General features: G+C 36.6%; 2 protein-coding genes across 6 annotated transcripts in view; both read left to right on the forward strand.

The window, feature by feature from the left end:
* The window catches only part of LOC114456340 (signal-induced proliferation-associated 1-like protein 1), a 54,674-nt gene extending 47,004 nt beyond the window's left edge, over positions 1-7,670 (forward strand). The window contains exons 16-21 of one of the 2 annotated variants that reach the window (XM_028438030.1): positions 873-1,035; positions 1,947-2,148; positions 2,839-2,988; positions 3,105-3,222; positions 3,355-3,433; positions 5,536-7,670. In XM_028438030.1, the coding sequence (XP_028293831.1) occupies positions 873-1,035; positions 1,947-2,148; positions 2,839-2,988; positions 3,105-3,222; positions 3,355-3,433; positions 5,536-5,679 (856 nt within the window). In that variant the 3' untranslated portion in view covers positions 5,680-7,670. Of the gene's footprint in view, positions 1-872; positions 1,036-1,946; positions 2,149-2,838; positions 2,989-3,104; positions 3,223-3,354; positions 3,434-5,535 lie in introns of those variants that run through there. The other variant, XR_003672818.1, reaches the window with a different exon arrangement.
* Positions 7,671-14,648: 6,978 nt separating this feature from the next.
* Positions 14,649-22,497, forward strand: part of LOC114456355 (regulator of G-protein signaling 6-like) — a 55,787-nt gene continuing 47,938 nt past the window's right edge. For 3 of the 4 annotated variants that reach the window (XM_028438063.1, XM_028438064.1, XM_028438067.1), the window contains exons 1-2: positions 14,649-14,700; positions 17,276-17,362. In XM_028438063.1, coding sequence (XP_028293864.1) covers positions 14,692-14,700; positions 17,276-17,362 — 96 coding nt within the window. In that variant the 5' untranslated portion in view covers positions 14,649-14,691. Of the gene's footprint in view, positions 15,051-17,275; positions 17,363-22,497 lie in introns of all 4 variants that reach the window. The other variant, XM_028438066.1, reaches the window with a different exon arrangement.

Raw genomic sequence — 22,497 nt, forward strand, 5'->3', positions numbered from 1 at the left:
ATTATCAGCGTGTTTTTTGTTTTTGTATATTTTCATAATTTTCACTTTAAAAAGCTTTTCAAAGCTGCTTATTACTATTACTACTACTACTACTACTTATTAACTAACTATAGTAAAAAAAAGCTGCTTACTATTATTACTACTACTATTACTACTACTACTTATTACCTACTTATTAACTAACTATAGTAATAAAAAAAGCTGCTTATTACTACTACTATTACTACTACTACTTATTACCTACTTATTAACTAACTATAGTAATACAAGCTGCTTATTACTACTACTACTACTACTACTACTATGACTACTACTACTTATTACCTACTCATTAACTAACTATAGTAAAAAAGCTGCTTATTACTACTACTATTACAACTACTACTACTACTACTACTATTACTACTACTATTACTACTACTACTTATTACCTACTTATTAACTAACTATAGTAATAAAAGCTGCTTATTACTACTACTACTATTACTACTACTACTATTACAACTACTACTACTATTACTACTACTACTACTACTTATTACCTACTTATTAACTAACTACAGTAATAAAAGCTGCTTATTACTACTACTACTACTACTACTACTATTACTACTACTACTACTATTACAACTACTACTACTATTACTACTACTACTTATTACCTACTTATTAACTAACTACAGTAATAAAAGCTGCTTATTACTACTACTAATTAATTAACTATAACAGTCTTTACTGAGTTGTTGAGAGTTGCTTCATGGTCACATTCTTCTTCTTCTTCTTTTTTTTTTAGTTGGGAATTTGAACTGTTGACTTCCTAATCACATGTATTCTTTGCTAGAATTTTTTGTCATTGTTGACTTTATCTCCAGACGGCACCAGAGCGATGGTCTGCCGGTTGGCCAGCCACAGCTTAGGGCTAATCTGCGGGGCTCTCAGTCGCCTCAGAGGCAAACTGCCAAATCCAGCCTGGAGGAAGACTTGAAGAAGCTCATTATGCTCGACAGCCCTCCACCAACTATGAGTGAGGAGAAGGTACGGACCAACACTTTGGCTTCATTACTGCATCCAGTTGATACGGTTAACTAGAGGTGTAAAGAGAACTGATATATCCAACTCAAGTAGAAGAACTGTTACTTGATTGAAATTGTACTCAAGTACAAGTACAAGTAAGTCATACATACTGTAAAATACTCAAGTACAAGTAGAACGTAGCTCAATTTATTAGTTGTTAAAGTAAAAGTTTCTAGTTACTTTCACCCCTCATTTCTATTTTTGGTAATAAATCTTGCCACGGTTCACTTGCATGCAGTAAACATCTCATGTATGAACTTAAAAAAGGAAGAGACCAAATCTTGCACAATTGGAACTCAATTTATTTTCCATAAAGGCATCTGAATAAAACAAACATTTTGTCAAAATGTACAATTATTTTTAAAAATAAAATAACACCAATGAATTCAATTCAAAATAAAATAAATTCTCAGGCTTTAAGTATAGCTACATTTATGAACTCTAGGTAGAAACCCCAACCTGAACCCAAGAAAGTGGCTGAAAATGGTACGACTAAGAACATATGGATTATGTTCAATGACCATAAAACGTAAATAAGAAAACAACCACAAAAAATAATAGTTTACTCAGTAACGGTTGAATTGATTCTTTTTAAAATGTTCATGTGTACAGGTAATATTACTGATTTAGAAATATGTAAATGCAACTCATATTACAGTAGCATGAGTACTTGTAATCCATTACTTTCACCTCTGCTATTGACATGGTTAACAATGAAATAATAAAAAGAAAATTGGACTTTATTTTTGTCACTTAAAAAAAAAAAAAAAAAACTCAGAATGAATGTTTAATAAATATTTATTCAATAAACATAATTTGTTTGAAGATAAATCCTCCTGTATCAACTCTCTCTCATCCATTTCTTTCTGAAGCCGCTGTTTCCAGGTCCACAACCCAGCCGTCGCTCCCTTCACAGGACGTTGTCTGATGAGAGTATTTACAGCGGGCAAAGGGACTCGTCCTCTAATGGACAAAGGGACACACCCACTGACCTTCTCTTCACCTGCTCCACCCTGCCTCGCTCGCCCACAGCTCGCCACGGACCCAGCCGGAGAGCATCACACAAATCCCTGGGTAAATCATGGCTTTAGAGCAGTGTTTTTTTTTATTTCATTGAAAAAAATCCCAAGTCACACCACCACCAAAATGTAAAAAAAAATAAATGAAACTTTGCGCCTATATTATCAATATATAGTCATTCTTTTCAAAGTGTCTTGAATAGGAATCAAATAAACATAAAAAAGTTAGGATCATTCATATTTATTATTTCTAATAAAAAGTGAAACTAACAATATGCAGTTATTCTCATCAAAGTTTCTTGAATACAAATAAAACAAAAATGAAATAAATATTATTTTATATTTTGCATACCTGATGTGGGAGGGATGAAATTATTTTTATATAACTTTATATTATAAAGTTTTATTATTTATGATAATATACTGTATATACTGTATACTAAAAAGCACTCGGGGAGCGCAGACCTCTGCCAAGCAGCTTATTTCATTCAGATTGTAATTTTCACCCTATGTTGTAGTCCTACATTGATTTCACATACACTATTAGATTCATTGATAATCAAAACATACCTGGCACACCTGACGATCTCTCACCGCACAGTGGTTCTAAAACCGTGGTTTATAGCACATTGACACTGAGAGGAAACAAAGGGATTTACACATTTTTTCAAGAACATGAATTAGATTGTTTACACTTCATAGGGTTTCATTTGTTGTTGTTTTTCCTCCTGTTTTTCTTCTCCAGGAGACCTCACGGCGCCCGACAGCTCTGAGCTGAACCATGAGAGGCTGATGCAGGAGTTGCAGGATCCTGCTCTAATGCCTCTGCCTGGAACCAGTGCAGACGGCCCGCTGGACTGGGCTCACCTGGTGGATGCTGCCAAGGCTTTTGAGGGTGCAAACATGTCATATTTTTTTTCATAAATCCCGTTGTTGTTTTTAGTAATACCAGTAGAGGGCAGTGCTGCTTTGTGTTCTCCACAGGTCTAACTCATTTCTTCTCAAATCCAGAGCAGAGGCTGGTTTTCCTCGCGGCCCAGGAGGAGAACTGCATGGCTGAAGGTGCCGCAGCCTCCAGTCCTCAGCAGGCTGAGCCTCAGGCAGCACCTTTGAGACAGCCTTCACCTGAGTAAGTGCTTTAGATCATGGCCTGGGACCAATACTGCAACAATTCCACAAATAAGTCCTTCTCCAGAGGAACATTTTAATTGTATCATGTAAACAGTAGCTGAAGTTTATTCTTGGATGCCTCTTTTGACAGGGAGACACCCGCATGCTTAAAGGGGAAGGTGAGCCAGCTGGAGTCCATAGTAAAGATGCTACAGGAAGACCTGAAGAAGGTCAGTCATGTTTCTGTTTCTGTTGGAAATAAATGAAAAGAAGGCAATTATGCAGTATACACAAAAAAACACGTTACTTGACGTTTTACACATAAGGCTGACATTACGCTGTCATTATTATGACATGTCACCTTTCATTAACATAAATAAGGTGTCATAAAGGCTGTCATTAAGTGTTGTTCGTCATCCTAATCCTTCGTTACCCTAACCCTAACCTATAAAGCTTTAAAGGTGTCATAATTTAGCGAACCACACTTAATGACAGCCTTCATGACACCTTATGTCAGATGATGATAGCTTAATGTAAAGTGTTATCAAAAACACTTAAATCAGCGATCTTGAAAGGAAAGCTTTAAAGCTTCTGTTTTTCTTACTTTGGATTTTTAAACTTTTTTTAATCAAATCAAACTGTAATTATGGAGCATATTTCATGCACGAGGCAACACAATGTGCTTTACAGTCAAAAGCAAGCCATCCCAACGATGACCTGCAAATTAATAATACAATATACAAATTGTGTGTTTGTACATTGTATATTTGTACAATGTACACACATTTAATGTGTGGTGGAATCATCACAGTGTGGAGGTGGAGGCTGATGTGAAAAGATGTTTCCATGCTTATCAAAAAGCCGATACTTGTTATGCTCACGTAGCTGTTCAATAAGCATTAACACAGAAAGGCAGCACTTTACTTCCTCTGTCTTCAGCCTTAAATGCACCATTAGGATTTATAAAAACACTACACACAGTAGGAAAACAAAAATAACTGCGAAGATTCATTTTTAGCTGCTTGAGATGATTTTTTAACAGAGAAATACAAAGTTTAGGCATCACTGATCAATAAATCTGAAATAATTTACTCATAAACAAATGTAGAAGGTCGACATCAAGTTTGTTTTAATCTCCACTGTAAACACTGTCTGTTGACATTGGCGGACAAGTTTAGCACGTTGCATTGTGGGATGTGGAGTCCCGTAGACTATGATTTCTTGTGTTTTTCCCCCCAAAAAACTTTGCCAAAAGTGACTTTGTAACACATTTCTGGTGTTTTCACTCATCAGGGCGATGCCTTCGGTCTTCAGTTCAGGGTCTCCTAAAGACCCCAAAAACTAAATTTAAAACCAGAGGAGACCTGGCGTTCCAGGCTGTAGCTCCCAGACTCTGGAATAACCTGCACCAGTCTCTCAGGGAGCTCAACTGTGTGGACACTTTTAAAAAACTGCTGAAGACTACACTTTACAGTAAAGCTTTTAGTTAACTGGATTTTAATTTTTATTCATCCTTTAATGTTGCTGTTCTTATGATATTTATGCACTCTTGTTTTATTATTCTATTGTGTTGCACTTATACTCTTACCACAACTCTGTACAGCACTTTGTGATTTTATCTGCAAAAAGCGCTTTATAAATAAACTACTTAATTACTTACCTACTTGAAAGTTGTAGATTTGAAATATTGCTTGCTAGAGATGTAACGATTAATCGTAAGGCAGTTAAAAATCAATTCATAGGTATCACGGTTGATATCGATTTTCTGAAAATTGAATCGCAGTACTTTTTTTAACCACGAGTGTAGGCGACGGGCGGAGTCTGCTAATACTTTCTTTCTGGCCACCTTCTACTCTTAAATATGTTAATACAGACATAGACTGTAGAAAATACATACATAGCACTGAGCGAAGGACACTGAAATGCTCACCTTTGTGGGCGTGTCTGTTTACATGTCAATCACGGCAGAGAGCTTCTTGAAGGCGTGGCTTCTCCAGCTCAGTGCCGCGTCAAATTCCTCATCAATGTGGGAACGGGTCATCAAATTGGAGCGAGGTGTTTGGGCTCACCCTGCAGTAAGAAAGGAGCAAATCACCCTCTAACTAACGATTGAGGGAATCAATGAAAAAAACACTTTGGACATGTGTATGAAGCCCTAGTAGCACTTTATGATGTTTAAAGCGCAGAAAAGTTGATTTAGCTTAACATGGGCCCTTTAAGGGCTAGCTTGTAAAGTAGCAATTGTCAACCACTATCTGGAGGACAAGATGACGAACAAGTTGTGCAGAAAAGGAAAGTATGTTTCACCAATGTGTCTCTCTGCAACCTTCAGGAGAAAGATGCCAAGGCCTCGCTGCAGATCCAGGTCCAGAGCCTGCGGGAGGACAACCAGCGCCTCCTGGAGGAGTCGTACAGCGCGTCGGCCAAGCTCAAGAAGTTCACAGAGTGGGTCTTTAACACCATCGACATGAACTGAAGCACAAACGGTGCCGCACGCTCCAACCTGGGAACAGAACCACTACCAAGATCATTTAACTTCTCAGTTACTGCTAAACTGGAAGGAATCACCAGTGTCTTTAATGGCCTTTTACAAACCAGTGCCATCGTGGATGAATCACACACACCATCCCACCTCAGCCTTGTGGATTTCTTAAATTATATCTTTAAGACTCGTTGCAAAAAAAAAAGAAAAAGAGGGCAGTGGTGTAGCTGTCAGTTTTCATCAGCATGCTCTCTTTACATAAAAGCTTTACATTGCTTTGTTTGGGCTGTTGAGTTCCCTGCATGTGAGTCAGCAGAGCAAGGTGTCCAAACTAAACCTAAAGGGATTTCACATTTATCTCCTCTAACCCAGTTACAAGGGAACACACTTCCACTTAAAAACACCAGCACAGACTGGGAATGACTGGAGTTTATTAAAAACAGTTCTACATCCCACTAATAACATTTGACATTCTCAGATGTCAGAGAAATCACTTCATTTTCTTTTTTTTTTATTTTTTATTTTTTTTTTTTTATTAACTCAAATCAGGAATGATAGCATTCATTATTTTTGTAGAAATTAATCTAATATTTAAAGCTCTACTAGTTACTGTAATATAAGAGGCTGTTCTAACATACATTGAAATGCTTTCATTAAAAAATAAAAAACAAAGGTCACAAAATGTAAACATAAATAGAGTGTAAAGGTTATTTCATCTAAAAGTGCTGACGGCAGAAGAAAAATAATATATTATACAAACAAACACGGTGCCATATTAACCAAAAATGACAACGCAGCATCACTTACTGCACATATAGGATGCTAACTTTTATTTTCTCATATCTTTATTATTATTATAATATGTTTTTTTTAGAGTATTTATAATGAGATGACTGCCGAGAACACTTGGTGGATGCGGATTAACAATGCTGCCTCAAAGTTTTGAACTTCAACCTGGTCCATGCTTTTCTCTGCATAGTTTGCAGGTTCTCCCCCCTTTACAGATAGTGTGTGTGTGTGTGTGTGTGTAGTTGTGTGTACACCTTTGATTATATGTGTATGTCTAATCTGTGTATTTGCCTTTTTTTGGAGTAGATTTATCATTTATAGTGTTGAGAAAGTCCATCAGCATCAGACATTCACACAGTGTAGCTTGATTCTGTAAAAAAAAATAAGAATTTTTCCCCATTAATTAATTTATTCTAATACTTTAAACTACTAACTACAATGTCTGCATCAGTGCTTTTTACACCCAGATGATGAACAAGTTAGGTTATAAGAATGGATGATGGAGGAATATATATATATATAAATATGTAGAATAATTGGTCAACATTTTTGTTTTTATTTTACCAAGAGAAATCGAACACCTTCATTCGTTAACAACTTTCTTAATTCGTTTTTGTCCTTTCTGCCATAGCGTGAAAAAGTTCTTTGTTTGTTTCCCCATTGATGAACTCATTTTAAAGACGATACATATCATTTTACAGAATTAGGAGTAAAATACTTTTCAGATGCTGGATTTTCTGTGGTGTGCAAACGTGCTTGTCAGTCGAATCAGGATTTGCTCTGTCACTGACTGAAAAATACACACAGGCACTTATTTAAGCTTCATTCTGTAGCCAGGTTCCTTTTCTACTGGAATACTCAGCAACGGTAAAATAAGGAGAATTTATTATTTGTACAAAAATCTTACCATTCCATTATTATTATTTTTTTTCATGTTTATTTGCTTTTTTCTGGGCTAGTGCAGAGTGAGTGTAGTGAATTGAAAGCATAAAAAAGGGAGAAATTAAGGACAGAACTGTGAGCACATGCCGGACTCGGGTAAAGTCGGAGGTTCCTAAATGTAGCAGATTGGCCCCCCCACCCCCACCCCCATTTTGCCTTCATTTTCAACATGTGTGACAGCTTGTGATTATGTTTCCATTGAGCTGTGATGTGTATAAAATGTTTATATCTAATAAAAATATTTTGTTGAGTTACACTCTCTTAGTGACATATTTTCATTCAAAGCCTGTTACCGTGGAACGGAGTAAGTAAGTTATCTAAGGTGCCTTTAAGGGGAAAGTGACTTACTGACTGCCATAACGGGATTAGGAATTGACGACAGTTTTTCAATGACTGATGGGCTCGACAGAAGACCCCGAATGCAACAGAATGATATGAAGCAGCGATTCTCAACTGGTGGGTCAGGACCCAAAAGTGGGTCGCAGACCTGTACTCGGTGGGCCGTGGACAGCTGGTCAAAAATTAACAAATACTTAATGTCTCTTATGTTGGATTTGTCTTTTGTTTTAAAAGAACCTTTTCTTTTGACAAGCATGCTGTGAAATGCATGTTGCAAGGAAAAATATATAGATTTATGTTTTAAAAAATATAATATATATATATATATATATGTGTGTATGTTTTCAACAGCTATTTTTGAAAAACTAAATTTAATAGAAAAATGTGAGTCCCAGGCTGAGACCAGTTGAGAACCCCTGATATAAAGGGTATTTTGAAAGAGGCCTGGATGAAGACGATTAAAGAACTAGATTTGATGCTTCAGAGTAATGTCTGTTTGTGAGTTTTAAAAGAGAAAAATGAGGAAAAAAAAGGAGAGGAAAGAAACTAATCAGCCCAAGATACTTTTTGTTAGTTTTATTTGTTATTGTGTGGATTTTGCCAACAAATTAAACTAATAAAAAGTACCTTTGGTCTAATCACAACATTTCTGTAAAATTAGGTGTTTCCCTAAGAATAGTTACTGTGCCAAAAAGGGGAGGTTGAATATTATACCTTTTATTTCATGAATTAATTTGGAACAACACACGTGTCTCAGAACTTTTCACCATGAGGAACAACAAAAATAGTACTTGGATCTTCTGCTCAGAAAAGGATATTAAAAAACCCCAAAACAAAACAAAACAAAACAAAAAAAAAAATGGTTATTTTATTTTTTTTAATCTTAAAGTTAAAATAGAAATTTAAGGCATTACACAGCTTTGGCCGCAAATGCGCTTTTACTTTAAAATTGTCAATTTCCAGTCGCACAATATAAAAAAAGGTGATGTGTTTTTTTTTGTTTTGTTTTTTTGTTAATAAAAAGTTAAAATCAACTGTTTTTTTTTTTAACATTTTCTTTTCTTTTTTTTATTTCTTTTTTTTTTAATCCCTTCTTGGCTCTTATAAAGAAAAAATCCCTTAACATTAAATGAAGGAATCAAATAACCACATATTTTGTTTTAATATCTAAACTAAAACTAAACTATCATTAATAAAGTTGCTTCTACATATGAAACACGTGTCAAAGACAATAATGTACAAAAAGTTAATGGGAACACAAGGAAAGCACATTGGAATTATATAATACATACATACACTATCACCAATAATGTAGCTGTAAATTACAGGGGTCAGTAAACGTCTCACCTGATGAATGAACGAGTTGCAGCTGTGTGACATAACTAGGTAAACACACACACACACCACAGCCTATTATTACAACAATTTACACACTTTTATTGCTAAAATGCTACCATGCTACACAGCAAACAGAGACAGGAGTTTGAAGGTAATTGGGTCACCTTTTAATGTGGAACTGAACAGCTTTTTTCCATCACTGCTCCATTATTCAACGGCCATGAATATCGCTTTTGTCAAACAAAGGTGGGTTGCATACTAAGTATTTATTTATTTATTTATTTATTTTTTAATAACAGCCAGTAAATATACAAGTAGGGCTACATGCTTTTATTTATTTTTTAACTAAAAAAAAAAAAAAAAAGTCTTAATTTGTGGAAGCAAATAAAAAAAGAAAACTTTTTCTTTTAAAAACAATAAAAAAAATAAACAAAGTTTTCAAATTCAATATGGAGAATTGTTTCGTAGAGGCAGTGGGGATAGACATTGGAAATTATTCACCAGTATAGAGCATTTTCAGTCCCAATATCGATCCAACTGCACCAAGGTACTCAAAGGAAAATGTTCAAAATCAAGTTTGTTTTTAATTATTACTTATTGAATTTTTGTTTGGTTTTTTTTGGGGATTTTACTTGTTTTATCCTAAATCTTCTGCATTTTATTGCATATATGTGCAATACAATGACAATACCTTCCTTGACTCAGTTTATCCATTTGACAATAAAGGCTTCTGATAGATACTAAAAATTAGATCCATGCCTAAATTAAAAACAGAACTCTTAGTATAATATCTGTGATTTTTAGGTAAATGTATGCCTTCAACTTAAAGATAAAGAAGATAAGTAATAAACTGTATAATGGTTGATAATAGGGCCACTATATGCCTGAATAAAACCTGTTAACCTTTTAAAAATCACTTTGTATTATTAAAAATATATAGAGGTATCTAGTTGTTGTTTTTTAATTATTATTATTGTTAAATAAAATAATTTAACCTTACTCTTTGCTTTAAGACTATCCTTTTTTATTTTATTTTTATTTTTTTTAAAATACTACATATTTAGATTTTTAGTATTGACAGGATTGAATATCTTTCAGTGTTTAGAAGAAAAATCAAGATAATCCAAAACGGACCATCTTGTTATTAATAAAACAATGATTCATTTTACATTTTATGCATTTTTATTTTATAAAACAGCAAATGACCAAAAACACAGCTCTCACCAATCATTCAGTGTACATGTATATCCTGTGCTCTCTGGCAGTGAAGAGTCTATTTACATTTAGCATTAATGCAGATTATATCAAAGTAGATTAGAGAAATCTGCCTGTCACCTTGTCAATGACTGCACTCCTTAATGCTGCAGCCGCTCACGGGATGGAAAAGTGCACTGATTGTGGGTCACACGCTGCAGGTCATATATGAGATGTTTTAATCATTGGCAGATTGGTGAGTAGTTCTGTAGATGTGCTATAAGGTGAACGTGATAACATGTAGAGCTGCTTTGATGTTAGAAAAGGGTGCAGGGCCAGCTAATGGATACGTATGCCTCTGAGGAGACAGTTTGACCACAGTTTCCCTGAGTTACCACAACAATGTTTGAGCTGTTCAAATTTTAATCTGAATTTGGCCTGAAGAACAATCTGGACTTTTAATAATTGGAAGTGGGCTTTTCATCCGTCAAGCCTGATTAAACATTTGTGAGAGTTCTGGCTTGAAAAACACGCAAATGACAGGCAGGCTTTAGTCGTTTGATGATAACTGGTGAACTGGTTCTGTCAACACATACACTTTCTAATATTTGTGTGTCTGCGACATGTGAATGCTTACATAAATTGACCATGTCTTGTATTTCTGAACTGTATGTTCCTCAGGGGGGAGATAGTCTGTTGCTGCTGAGGGGGATGGTTGTTTGGCTTGCCATTTAAGCTTGAATGATTCTGGATTTTCCATTAAGATCCCAGACATGCAAGAGTAGGATCGCAGGAGATAAAACTTGTGGTTAAGATATGTGCTCTATAGTAGAGCTGGGCAATATATCGAGATTTAAGATGTATTGAATTTTCTGTTTTGGATTTTAGAAAATTTACAAAGAAGATTTACAAAATGGCCCATATTTTGTGTTATACAACATTTAGTTGCGACCAAGTCATTTGATTGGACGATGCACATTCCAAGAGTGCTGATTAGGGGTGTCCCAATCAATATCGGTCAGATATCAGCCAGAAAATGAACATTGGATTTTATCGGACTGCATCTAAAATCTATCATATTATATTTATTCATTTGTAGAATACTGTAGATAATATGTTGAGGGTTAAAATATATGTAACCAATTGGTTAATAATGAATGGGTCAGTTTTTCTCATACCTACTATTGTTCTCTGAGTAACATGACTTGATCAAGCCTTTTCTAGCATTCCACACTACAAAATAAGTAGCGATGCACCGAATATTCGGCCACCGAATATATTTGGCCGAATATTGCAAAAAAAGCAACATTCGTCCTTTGGTTTAGTGAGTTGAAAGCAAGGCCGAATAGTAGCGTGTGACGCAATCAAACAACGTGCAGTGATTGTGAGTCGGGAAAGTGTGTGCACGTTGCTATTCGGTATTATTCGTATTCGGCCAAGCGTTTATATTTTATTCGGCTTCGGCCACAAATTTTAATTTCGGTGCATCCGTACAAATAAGTAATAAAAGTATGTATGATTTGTGCTGATATCGGCTCGATATCGGCCAATACTCAAGGCTGCAATGTCGGTATCGTATCTGAAGCGAAAAAGTTGTATCGGGACATCCCTAGTGCTGATTTAGAACAACAGCAGCACAGGGACTTCTTACGGATCATATCACTCCGCTGTACAGCTGATCTAAATACCATTAATTACCGTTTTGTTGTGATCGTTCATATTACGTATTAAATGCGTCTTCAATCAGTTTGGAGTATGAATGGAATGCGACCCTGAAGTGACCCCCATACATAGAAGAGGTCCTAAGTTGACCCATGACCTCGCCAGCACACACAGTTTACGGAAGTAAATATGGAGTTCAGCAGGGTTCGGCTCAATTACAATTGTAATTACGTAATTAGTAATTAGTTACATTATAATTGTATTTGTCATTTTAAAAATGTGTTGCTGCTGTAACCGTAATTGAGTTCAGAAACATGACTTAATGCTAAACTGGGGAACCATGTTACAGTTGTACGTTCAGTTCTACACATATGTAGTTAACAATTATTAATATAAGTTTAATATCAAGCTTTCCCACATTTTACCATTTAAAAATGTTTGGGGTTTACTGACACAAAAAAGGCTCAGACACCCACACCAAAAATATTAAAACCTATATTTTCACTGATTAGGAAGCCTAGCAAGATTATCAATAAATAGGAAATAAATTAGATGATATTTGTTTTTTTTTGTGTATTTACAGCTGATTTAGAACCTGTTATCATTAGATATGCTAACAGAAAGCTAACACAAGAGGAAGGCTTTAATTAGGTTATTTGTAATTGAACTTTAATAATTGAGATTCTAATTTGAATTGACTTTTATTTGTAATTGAACATGGGCAATTGAAAATGTAATTGCAACTGAACACTGTAATTGACCCCAACCCTGGCGTCCAGTGTAGGATTGTGTGTTGCACTGAGAGTTTTTTTCCCAACATAACTCAGCACATCATAACTTTAAGAAGAGTGAAAAAGAACAGGTTTAACGCTCTAGCTGTTTGCTGTGATGCTGCTACATCTTTACAACGGACTGTTTGCATGCGATGACGTAGGAGTCGGATGGAAAGTACCTCGGCCGCTTGCACTACAGTCTTGGGAAAAAAGGACCTGGGTTGGATTTGAAAAAATCAGAATAGTGTTGTTCAGACTGTCTTTAACAGATGGGATACAGGTCATTTATGGGCAAGAAGAGCTGATTTGGGTCGTATTTGACAGTGTGACTTGTGGAACTATTTTTGTTGGCGGTCCCCAATGATTAAATAATCTCTTGTCACTTATTACTGTTGGCTATTAAAATGCAGTTGGAGAACTGTTGTATAAAAGCAATGTCACACTCGAGGTCGTGGTGGTGTGTGAAATATCAGCACCCGTTGTGGGATTATCTACGACCGAATCACTGATATTTCATCACAACAGCACTCCTTCTTGTGTGATATTTCTTAATTAAAACACTTGTTTTAAGAGCCGTTGCTTTTGTAGCATGAATAGCACAGTCGGATGGATGGATGGATTTCTGAGTGCGTCCTAACGCAGACCTTACACTAAACAAGTTACACTACAGAACTCACTCGCACATGCTGTCTCTTAGAGAAGAAAAAGCCTAAAGTGGCACATATTGTGCTGCTGTTCAATAAATGTGCCTGTGTGGCATTTTGCATTAGAAAACGTAACCCAGAACTTTATTTGAATTAAAAAATATTGAGATTTATATCGTATATCGCCATTTTGAGAAAAAATATGAAGATATGAGTTTTGGTCCTAGCCCTACTCTGCAGTAGACTTTGTGGACTGACTTTGGAGAGTGTTAACCAGAGGTGTTAAGAGTACTGATATATCCTACTCAAGTAGAAGTACTGTTACTTGATTAAATAGTACTCAAAGTAAAAGATACTAGTTAGTTTCATCCCACAGGTTTATTTTTGGTAATAAATCTTGCCACGGTTCCCTTGCACACAGTAAACATCTCATGTATAAACTTAAAAAAGGAAGAAACCAAATCTTAAATCTTAATCTCTTTTAATTTATTTTTCCACAAAGGCATCTGTTTAAAATGAAAGGTTTGTCAAAATGTATGAGTTTTAAAAAATTAAATTAACACCAATAAATTCCATTCAAAATAACAAAACATTTCAGGTTCTATGTATAGCTAATTTTATGAACTCTAAAACAGTGCCATGCCAAATGTTCCATGTTGGTAACAACATACTGTAATAATAAGATAGACACTTTCTTCAGTTCAGGTTGTGGTTTCTGACTAAGAAGAACATATGGATTATGTTCAATGTGCCTTCATAAATTTATGAAGAGACCATGAAACAGAAATAATAATCATCATTTAGTCAGTGAAGGTTGGGTGTAGAAATGTAACGGATTACTTATTTTAAGGCATACGTAAGTACAAATAAAATGACTGATTTACAAATATTCTCAAAGAAGTACTAGTACCCATAAAAGCAACTTATTTACAGTAACGTGAGTACTCGTAATTCATTACTTTCACCTCTGGTGTTTACACATCACAGTGAGGACATGACCTTAAATGTGGATGGTATAGGTGAAAGAGTGTAAATATGTGTGACCAGTAACTTCTTGTATTTTTAATATTGGTTAATGAAATGTTTTTTAGGCGTCACATCCGTCTTTCTTTTCCTCTATGACGTGCATTGACTGCTCTCTCTCTCTCTCTCTGTATTTCCTCTAATTCCCACATCCCTCCCCTTTTCCAACTTCATCTGCACATCTCCTTTGCACAGTATCTCCCTCTCCCCCTCCCTCTCTTTTCCTCTCTCTCTCACACACACACTCCCGCCTTGTGCTCGCTGTGTCCACAGCACATGCAGACTGAGGATGTGGTGGTGGGATGAATGAGGTGCACACACACGAGGATTTTCTGAACTGCCGGCGTAAGGCAGGACTGGGGGAGAAGAGAGGAGGAAGAGGAAGAAGAGGGAGAGGAGGAGGACTAGAGGAATATACTGCAGTGTCCACCCAGCTTCTTTCTTTCTCTCTCTCTTCTGAATGTCCTGTTCTATTCCTTACGCTGCTTGACTGCTTTCATCCCCTATTTCTTTTTCTTCTTCTTCTTCTTCTTCATCCACTTCTCTTCCCCCGTGTCAATTCCACCATGAACCTGTCTGCTGCTTGTTGCTAAGGGGGGAGCAGACCAGGGGTGCAGAGTGGACCGTGTGCTTCTTCTTTTTTCCCCTCCCCTCTCTAAAGGTAATATGTACTTCAGCACTGCCAGCTGTGACAGTTGTTGCTGGATTGCTACACCTAGGGGGTGTATCTGGAGCTGGGCTAGTGTGTGAATGTGAACTCTTTGCCAGCATGTGTCAGTGAGTTGTTGGAGTATGGATGTGTGTTGTGCATGTGTCGTTCCCTAAACTAACCTTTTACTTCTGTTGATGTGCATGTCTGTCTCTATTGCTCTAGGATTGCAGCTTACTATTCACAGGAGGCCCATTTGCACACCATTGTTTTCCTTTAACCAGGTGTTGAGCGATCCATTCAGCCAGCCTGTCCATATACGGCCCTTGAGGCTGACGCAAAGATTAGCTGTCTAATGTGCTCAGACTCAAAAAGCTCACAGACGTGTGAGCCAATAGAGTGCAGCTCACTGCATCGGTGGCAATAAGAGAAAAGGAGAAAGTGGATGATTACTTATTCAGCCATGCATTGCACATCCCTGTGTGTGTGCGTGCGTGTGCACTTCGCCACACAATAGAATCAAGTTGCCGAACTGCCCAAAGTCACCTCACCAGTTTGCTGCTGCTTCACAATCAGGCAACAAATGCATGAACAACTCTCCACCTCAGCCATTATCTGCAGTTGTTCAAACTTGTAATGTGGCTCGCTAGAAATTACATAACTCCACTGCTCCCAATCCCTTGCCAGCAGTCAACTGGAGGCCAGAAGCAGCAGATGAATAAGGTTTAATATGGTAGCTGCTACTGACGCTATATGTTCCACCTTTTATCCATCATTGTTTGTCTTTAAATTACTCTGCAGGATGTGTATGAATAGACATTTTAGGGATGGGATGATGAGCTCTGCACTGAAGTGTGAGTAAATTACCTCCTCATCCATTTTTTCCTTTGTATGATTAAAGAGGTGGAAAAATGGTTTCACCTATTTTGTTCACACCTGAGCCCTCAGAGGTTAGGGGTAAATTGGAGCCTTTTGAAGCTCTGGCATGAGTGCAGGCGATAGAAAAGCCTTAGTTAAGCAGAAATAATTCTCCTGAACATACGCGCTTGTATGTGTTTGTGCATGTGATGTGAACTGTGTCGAGGTTGTAAATAAATCCTGACACAGAAGCTGTCAAAGCATTCCTATGGAGGGTAATGTAGGGGTAACCGTCACATGATCACACTTGGTATATAGACGGAATTTATTGCACATAAGAAGCTCAGTCTCATGGGGGATCGTGAAACTGTCTAGTAGTAGTACTGTCTTTAGTAGTGCGTTCTAATACGATGTAGTAATTTTTATTATGCAGAATGGAAAAAAATGTGTTTGCATGCACAAAACAATTTATTAACATGACAATTTAATGATCCCCAGTGAGGTGGTGTTTACATCCAGTAACACTAACTACAGCTCAACAAACAGCATCACGTATAACAGTAGTAACATTTTTGTGATGGGAAAACACTGATCAACTTCACAGCAGTACTAAAATCTTATTGGTAACATGCTGTTTTTTTTTCTCAGTGCTTATTTTGATATACCGTATTACAGTGGTTAGCAATTATTCACAAGGCAAAATATTTGCAGAGTTTACATTTAGGGCTGGGCAATATATCAAGATTCAAGATATATTGAGTTTTCTATTGTGACGATATAGAAAATTACAATATTGCCTATATATATATATAATTTCATTCATTTGTATTAAAATACTCATTTTGCTACTCTCACTACTACTCAGAACAGCATTAAAAGCACAGTTGCACGTATTACTGAGTGCATTCTAACCCAGAACCTCCCCTAAATAAGCCACATTACAGAACTCACTCACACGTGCTGTCCCTTAGAGGAGAAAAAGACTAAGGTGTCACATATTGTGCAGGTGTTTGTTAATAAATGTCCTGTGTGGGATTTTGCATCAGCAAATTTAACCCAGAATTGTTTTTCTGGACTGACTTTATTTGAATTAAAAATATTGAGATGTACTGTATATATCGAATATGGCCATTTTGACCAAAAATATCAAGATATGAGTTTTGGTTCATATTGCCCAGCCGTATTTGCATATCTCTTGTGCAAAACAAGGTCTGCCCAAAAAGATACTGAAACAGATTTTGAATCTTTTTTGCCATCACTTGAACCCTAGAAAGGATCTCCGTCTTGAGTCACTCGTGCTTTAACAAAATGTTTATCAAATATAAAAATGTCTGCTTTTGGCTAGTGAGTTAATTTGGATTATGTGCATGTTTTTACAGAGCGCCGTGAAAATGGCGGAGGGGTCTAAGGACCAGGGCCCCACGGATCCAGAAGAGGACTCGCCCAATATGATCGTCTACAGAAAGGCAAGGCTCAGTCTGTGCGTGCGTTGCTTCCATCGTACTCTGTGTGGTTCTCTGCGTATGACGGGAGAAACATTGGCTGAGAGGCAATGACCCACGCTGACAGCGCACTGGCCCGTATCAGTGTGCATATCCAATATTCTGGTTTCACTGTCAGGTGTCTGGAAGCCTCACTTTCATTTCCAGCTTTCTTCCTGCTATTGTATCAATTCTCGGGCTTGCAAATTTCAGCTGTTTTAAAGGTTCTCTGTTTGCTCTGTAGAAGAGTTATTTCTATGTTGGTGATAATTACCTCTTCCCCCTGGCACCTCAATCTTGAAAGCAGCTGTTTGATTGGAGATGGTTAGCTGCACTTGAGGCTAATTAGATTTATGTTGGAGTTATGGCTGGGGAGAGCGGTTGATTCTCCCAGGCTGCATTTGGGAATTGCTAGTGAGAGCGGTTATTTCCAATTCTGTGACAGCACCCATGAAAAACAGCCACTTTTAAAGCAAAGGATCAACTTCCTTCCACATGCCTGCTGTCTTGGTTGATGAAGAGAGCAAGTTACAAGCAGGCATGTGGTTGACAGATCCTACTGTTCTGACAGGTTGTTTCATCCTTTTCCTAATGACGGTCTGTATATACAGCAGGCGTGTGAGATTAGCGTCGACTGTACTTCCAGTTCCAGACTTTGTGCACAATATCCAGTAAACCGTTAAAATTGATTGAAAAGTGATTACATGTTTATCATCTCTTCCAGTTTGGAGCTCAGCTGAAAAAACTGATTGAGAGATCAGATGTAGAAGGTTGGAGTCTTGGAAACAGGCATAGGAAGCAGGATAGGTAGGTAAATATGGTGTTGATGACAAAAACCCGACACAGACAAGCAAGGTGGAAGCAGTGAGGATGCAGGTATCCACTCAGACAAACCATCAGATACTGTTGTGAATAGCTACACTCCAGGGATGGAATGCCATCAGGCATACCAGGCATCGTCCCGGTGGGCCGTTGACCCGAAGTGGGCCGGTCCGGTTTGCTACGTTTTTTTTTAGTTTTGATGTTTTTGACGTGTGAGTGGAGGCAGACATGGTAACCGGTGGCAAAAAATGGTCCAAAAAAGGTAAGAACATGGCGATAAAAGAGTGTAATGTGACTAAAAAGCAGTCAAGAGTGGCCAAAAAATGGGCAAAAAAAAGAGGAACCAAGTGGTATGTAATGGTAAATGTGCCAAACAACAGAGAAAAAGGGCAAAATGTGGAACAAAAAGGTCAAATGTAGGGAAAAAAGGAAACAAGTGGGTTTTTTTACAAATGGACAAAAAATAGTAAAAAAGATATTTATTGGCAAAAGGTAGCTAAAGTCTGAAAAAAGTCACAACTTTTTGAAAAAAGGCAAAATTGGACAAAGGAAGTTGCAATATGGCCAAAAGAAATAGATAAAAAGAGGTTCAAAAGTTTACCCCCTTTAAGGTTTTCTGAGGGAGTAATAATTAAAGTTAAGATTGAATACATGGTGTCCTCTGATAATATAGTGGGCTGGTCTGGGGCTGAATTTTTGTCCCAGTCCACCCCTTCTACACTCTATAGAGTTATGGGTGAACTTGTGAAAGAAAAGTGGGGTGATCAACTCACACAACACTTACAAAGACATGACTAGCAATGAAGTCAATTAGATGAAACAAAAAAATGACCTACAAGTTACTGAAAGCAAAGGGAATTCTAACACAAACCATTCAGACTTCAACCAACAACCAAAATAAATAACTTCATCCAGCACCCTTCTGATCAAGGCATGCATATATCTATGTTGTTAGTTGTCTCTTTACTTTATAAAAGCTCTCAGATAGCACAAACCTAGGACAAGCGCCAAGTATCCTCTTTGGTTTATTGGCAGGTATCTGGCTCGGTGATCCTGATCATGGCACCATTATCATTCTTTCACACTTTATAGGCTTGGAAGAGATTTATATTCTATTAATAACGATACAGTAGGTCCAAATGTATTGCAATGAAATGCACAATCTGGATCTGATCCAGATGGAACTCGGTGGGGAAATTGAGTCAAATTTTATCAAGAACGGTCCGTTATAAACCGAGAATTTTTTTTTTTTATTCTTAATTTCGCCAATGATGAAAGATGAGTTTTTACAAACTGAAAGTGATCCAGAATCAGTATATTGATATACAGTATATATCTCCTCCAAAATGTAATGGAGTCTACCATGGCGTGAGGTATACACTACCGCTTAACAGCTTTAGAACAGTTTTTTACTGAAAGTTAATCAGTTTATTGTCTCATTGCACTCTGAAATGAAAGCGTAGAACAAATATTTGAGTTGAAAAAGAAATCATGGAATTAATTTATAGACCAAAAGGTATTCTAAACTTTTGACTCATCAAAGTACAGTGTTCTAATGCTGTTTTTATGCAGACAGAGGGGGTTGTAAGTAACCAAGAAAAGTTGGAACACCTGTAGGAATGAGTAGTAGTACTTTTGACCTAATACTTCTAAAAGGCAAACAAATAAATCAACGTTGGTGAAAATATTGCCTCCTTGACAGAGGTAATAATAGGGAATTAATAAAACCAAGCAGACATTACAACAATCATCAATATCCAAAATCAACACCTGATGTGTAATAAAGCCCTATAATAAAACAAATGAATTCAAATATTGAAGACAATAATTTATTATTAAATGAACTCAGAATTCATCCACAGATCTTTATCCCTGTCATCTTGTTTCTGTTATTATTTCTCATGGCATTTAATGATGAACTGAAGCACAAAGGGTGAAGGGTGAAGAAAATGCACCATTAATAACTATACTGTAAATCCCCAACCTGTAAAGGAACCAGTGTGGAGTATCTAACATGACCTCCCGGGTAATAATCAATATTCAAACCAGAAGCAAAGCTGATGACTGACTTATGGCTTCCATCACTAGAGACAAGAGTTGCTAATGGCCCTTAGGAAGCTGTCAGAGGTCGTCATGGGTCCGTATCTGTGTTGATTTGCATCATAATCAATACGTTGTTGTTAATGTAGAGAGTCAATATGTAATGATGTACATCTGCATGGATTTCCCAGCATAGTGTCATTATGTAATGCTACACATAACTGGAGGCAACACGTTTATGAGGCTAGTTGATGCTTGTCAGGACGCTCCCAGAGGGAATATTCATCATTTCAGGTTTCACTCATGTGCAGTGACGATAGATTCTGACAATGATGGTCTGTTCTGCCATTGCTGCTTCTAAATGTGTCTTCAAAGAACATCTAAGGAAGCAAGTAGAGAATTAAATACAACATAATATTTTGTTTGTTATGTGGAAAAATTAAGGCAATGTGCGGGTTTGTTTGCTTATTGTAAGGTTGTGCAATTAATCAAAATTCAATTATGATTTTGATTATTACACTCAACGATTACGAAAATAACAGTCGAAAAAAAAACCCTGATTATTTCATTTTTCTATTTCATTTTTTTCCAAATTGCACTTTTATTATTCTTACGTGTTCAAAGAATATTTTTTACACTGTTTCATACTACACTGAACATACTTGAATTCATAATTTGCAGTTGCCTTGAAATTATTTTTTATTATTTAAATGCTACAGTTATGTGGCATTTATAGGTGCACTGCATTTGTTTACAAAATTGTAATCATATTTGAATTAATACTTTGTACCTTTTTTTGATATATTTGCATTCAAATAACATATTATTTTATATTTTTTGTTTTGTGCAAAAGTGGACATACTTGATTTTAATATTTGAAGGATTTTATTTATGTTTAAAGAATATATTTTACATTGTTTTGTACAAATAAATAAATTTTTGGTTGACAAATAACCGAGATTTCAATTAGGACTAAAATAATTTTTTCTGTAATCGAGCAGTCCTGGCTTTTTGTATTTTAGGATTTTATTTGAAAAAAAATTCAGTTTTATAAACCATTAGTTCAAAATTTAAATGCATAGTTTATGTTAATATTAGTAATACTATTTATTTATTCCTACCTATTTCATAATTTATTCAAAGTTGACAATTTTTCTACAATAGCTTTGCTTTATTACCATGACTGTAGTTATTTCATATTTATGATTATCCCATATCTGACTTGAGATGTCAGAGGTCAAACGATAAAACGGCACCAGGTCTTGGACGGGTGCGCACCCATGGCCCTTGGTGTCGGTGGGTGGGCACTGCAGCTCATCTCATTGCACAGAGACAGATGGTGACCGATATGTTGTGCCTCTTGGGAAACTTCATCTCCAAAGCTTCAGCTGCTCATTATCTGGAAGACGGCATCATACTGTTAATCGTGTGATTTCCAAGATGTACAAATGAGATCTTATAATAATGTGAAAGTACTCAAAGTACCTTTATTCATACTAAATTGTGTGTGCAGGCTGTTTGAAAAAGGGTAATGTGATATTTTTAATCAATTAAAGAGATTTGAAAAAGGGTTTTGCCTCAAGAATCTGCACGAAAAATGTTGGATGGATATCAGTGTTTTTCCGATGCCATTTTTTTTGTCTCAATACCGATACCCAGTTGCATAGTATCGGCCGATACGACACATGCTGATACCGCTGTGTTCCAATTCTGAAGAGCTGCATACAAGAATTTTATTTTTATTTTATTTTTTTACCTTTATTTAACCAGGAAAGTCTCATTAAGATTAATAATCTCAATGAGATTAAATATGAAATAGATAGAACATCTCGAGCTACGTTTCACAAATAAGGAGTGAAAACAAATGTACCAATCTTACCTGTTTTTATTATCATTTCTGTAATATACATTTTGAAAGCTGTATTATAGTCCTGCCAAAATAAATCCAAAATGCAGCTTGAAATGTTCAGCACCCTCCTGTAACTTAAAGCTGATATCCAGAGTTTCTGAGAAACGTCTCGATGTCCCGCCCTAAACAGCCTCACTTCCTCCCACTGCCTCTCCCAATCTACCAGAAGCCACGCCTCTCCTTTTCTGCATGCGCATTGCGGAACATAATAAAGTAAAGCATCAGGTTGTATTGATATACAGTAGGTCAACCATTTTTATCTGTTTGCTGTTGAGACGCGCGGCCTTGTTTCCCGTGCACAGTTCCACATTCACTTGATTGACAGTCTCAAAAACAGAAAGTCAAAGCC

This window comes from Gouania willdenowi, chromosome 22 (genome assembly GCF_900634775.1).
Source record: "Gouania willdenowi chromosome 22, fGouWil2.1, whole genome shotgun sequence".
In the NCBI taxonomy this organism is placed as follows: domain Eukaryota; kingdom Metazoa; phylum Chordata; class Actinopteri; order Blenniiformes; family Gobiesocidae; genus Gouania; species Gouania willdenowi.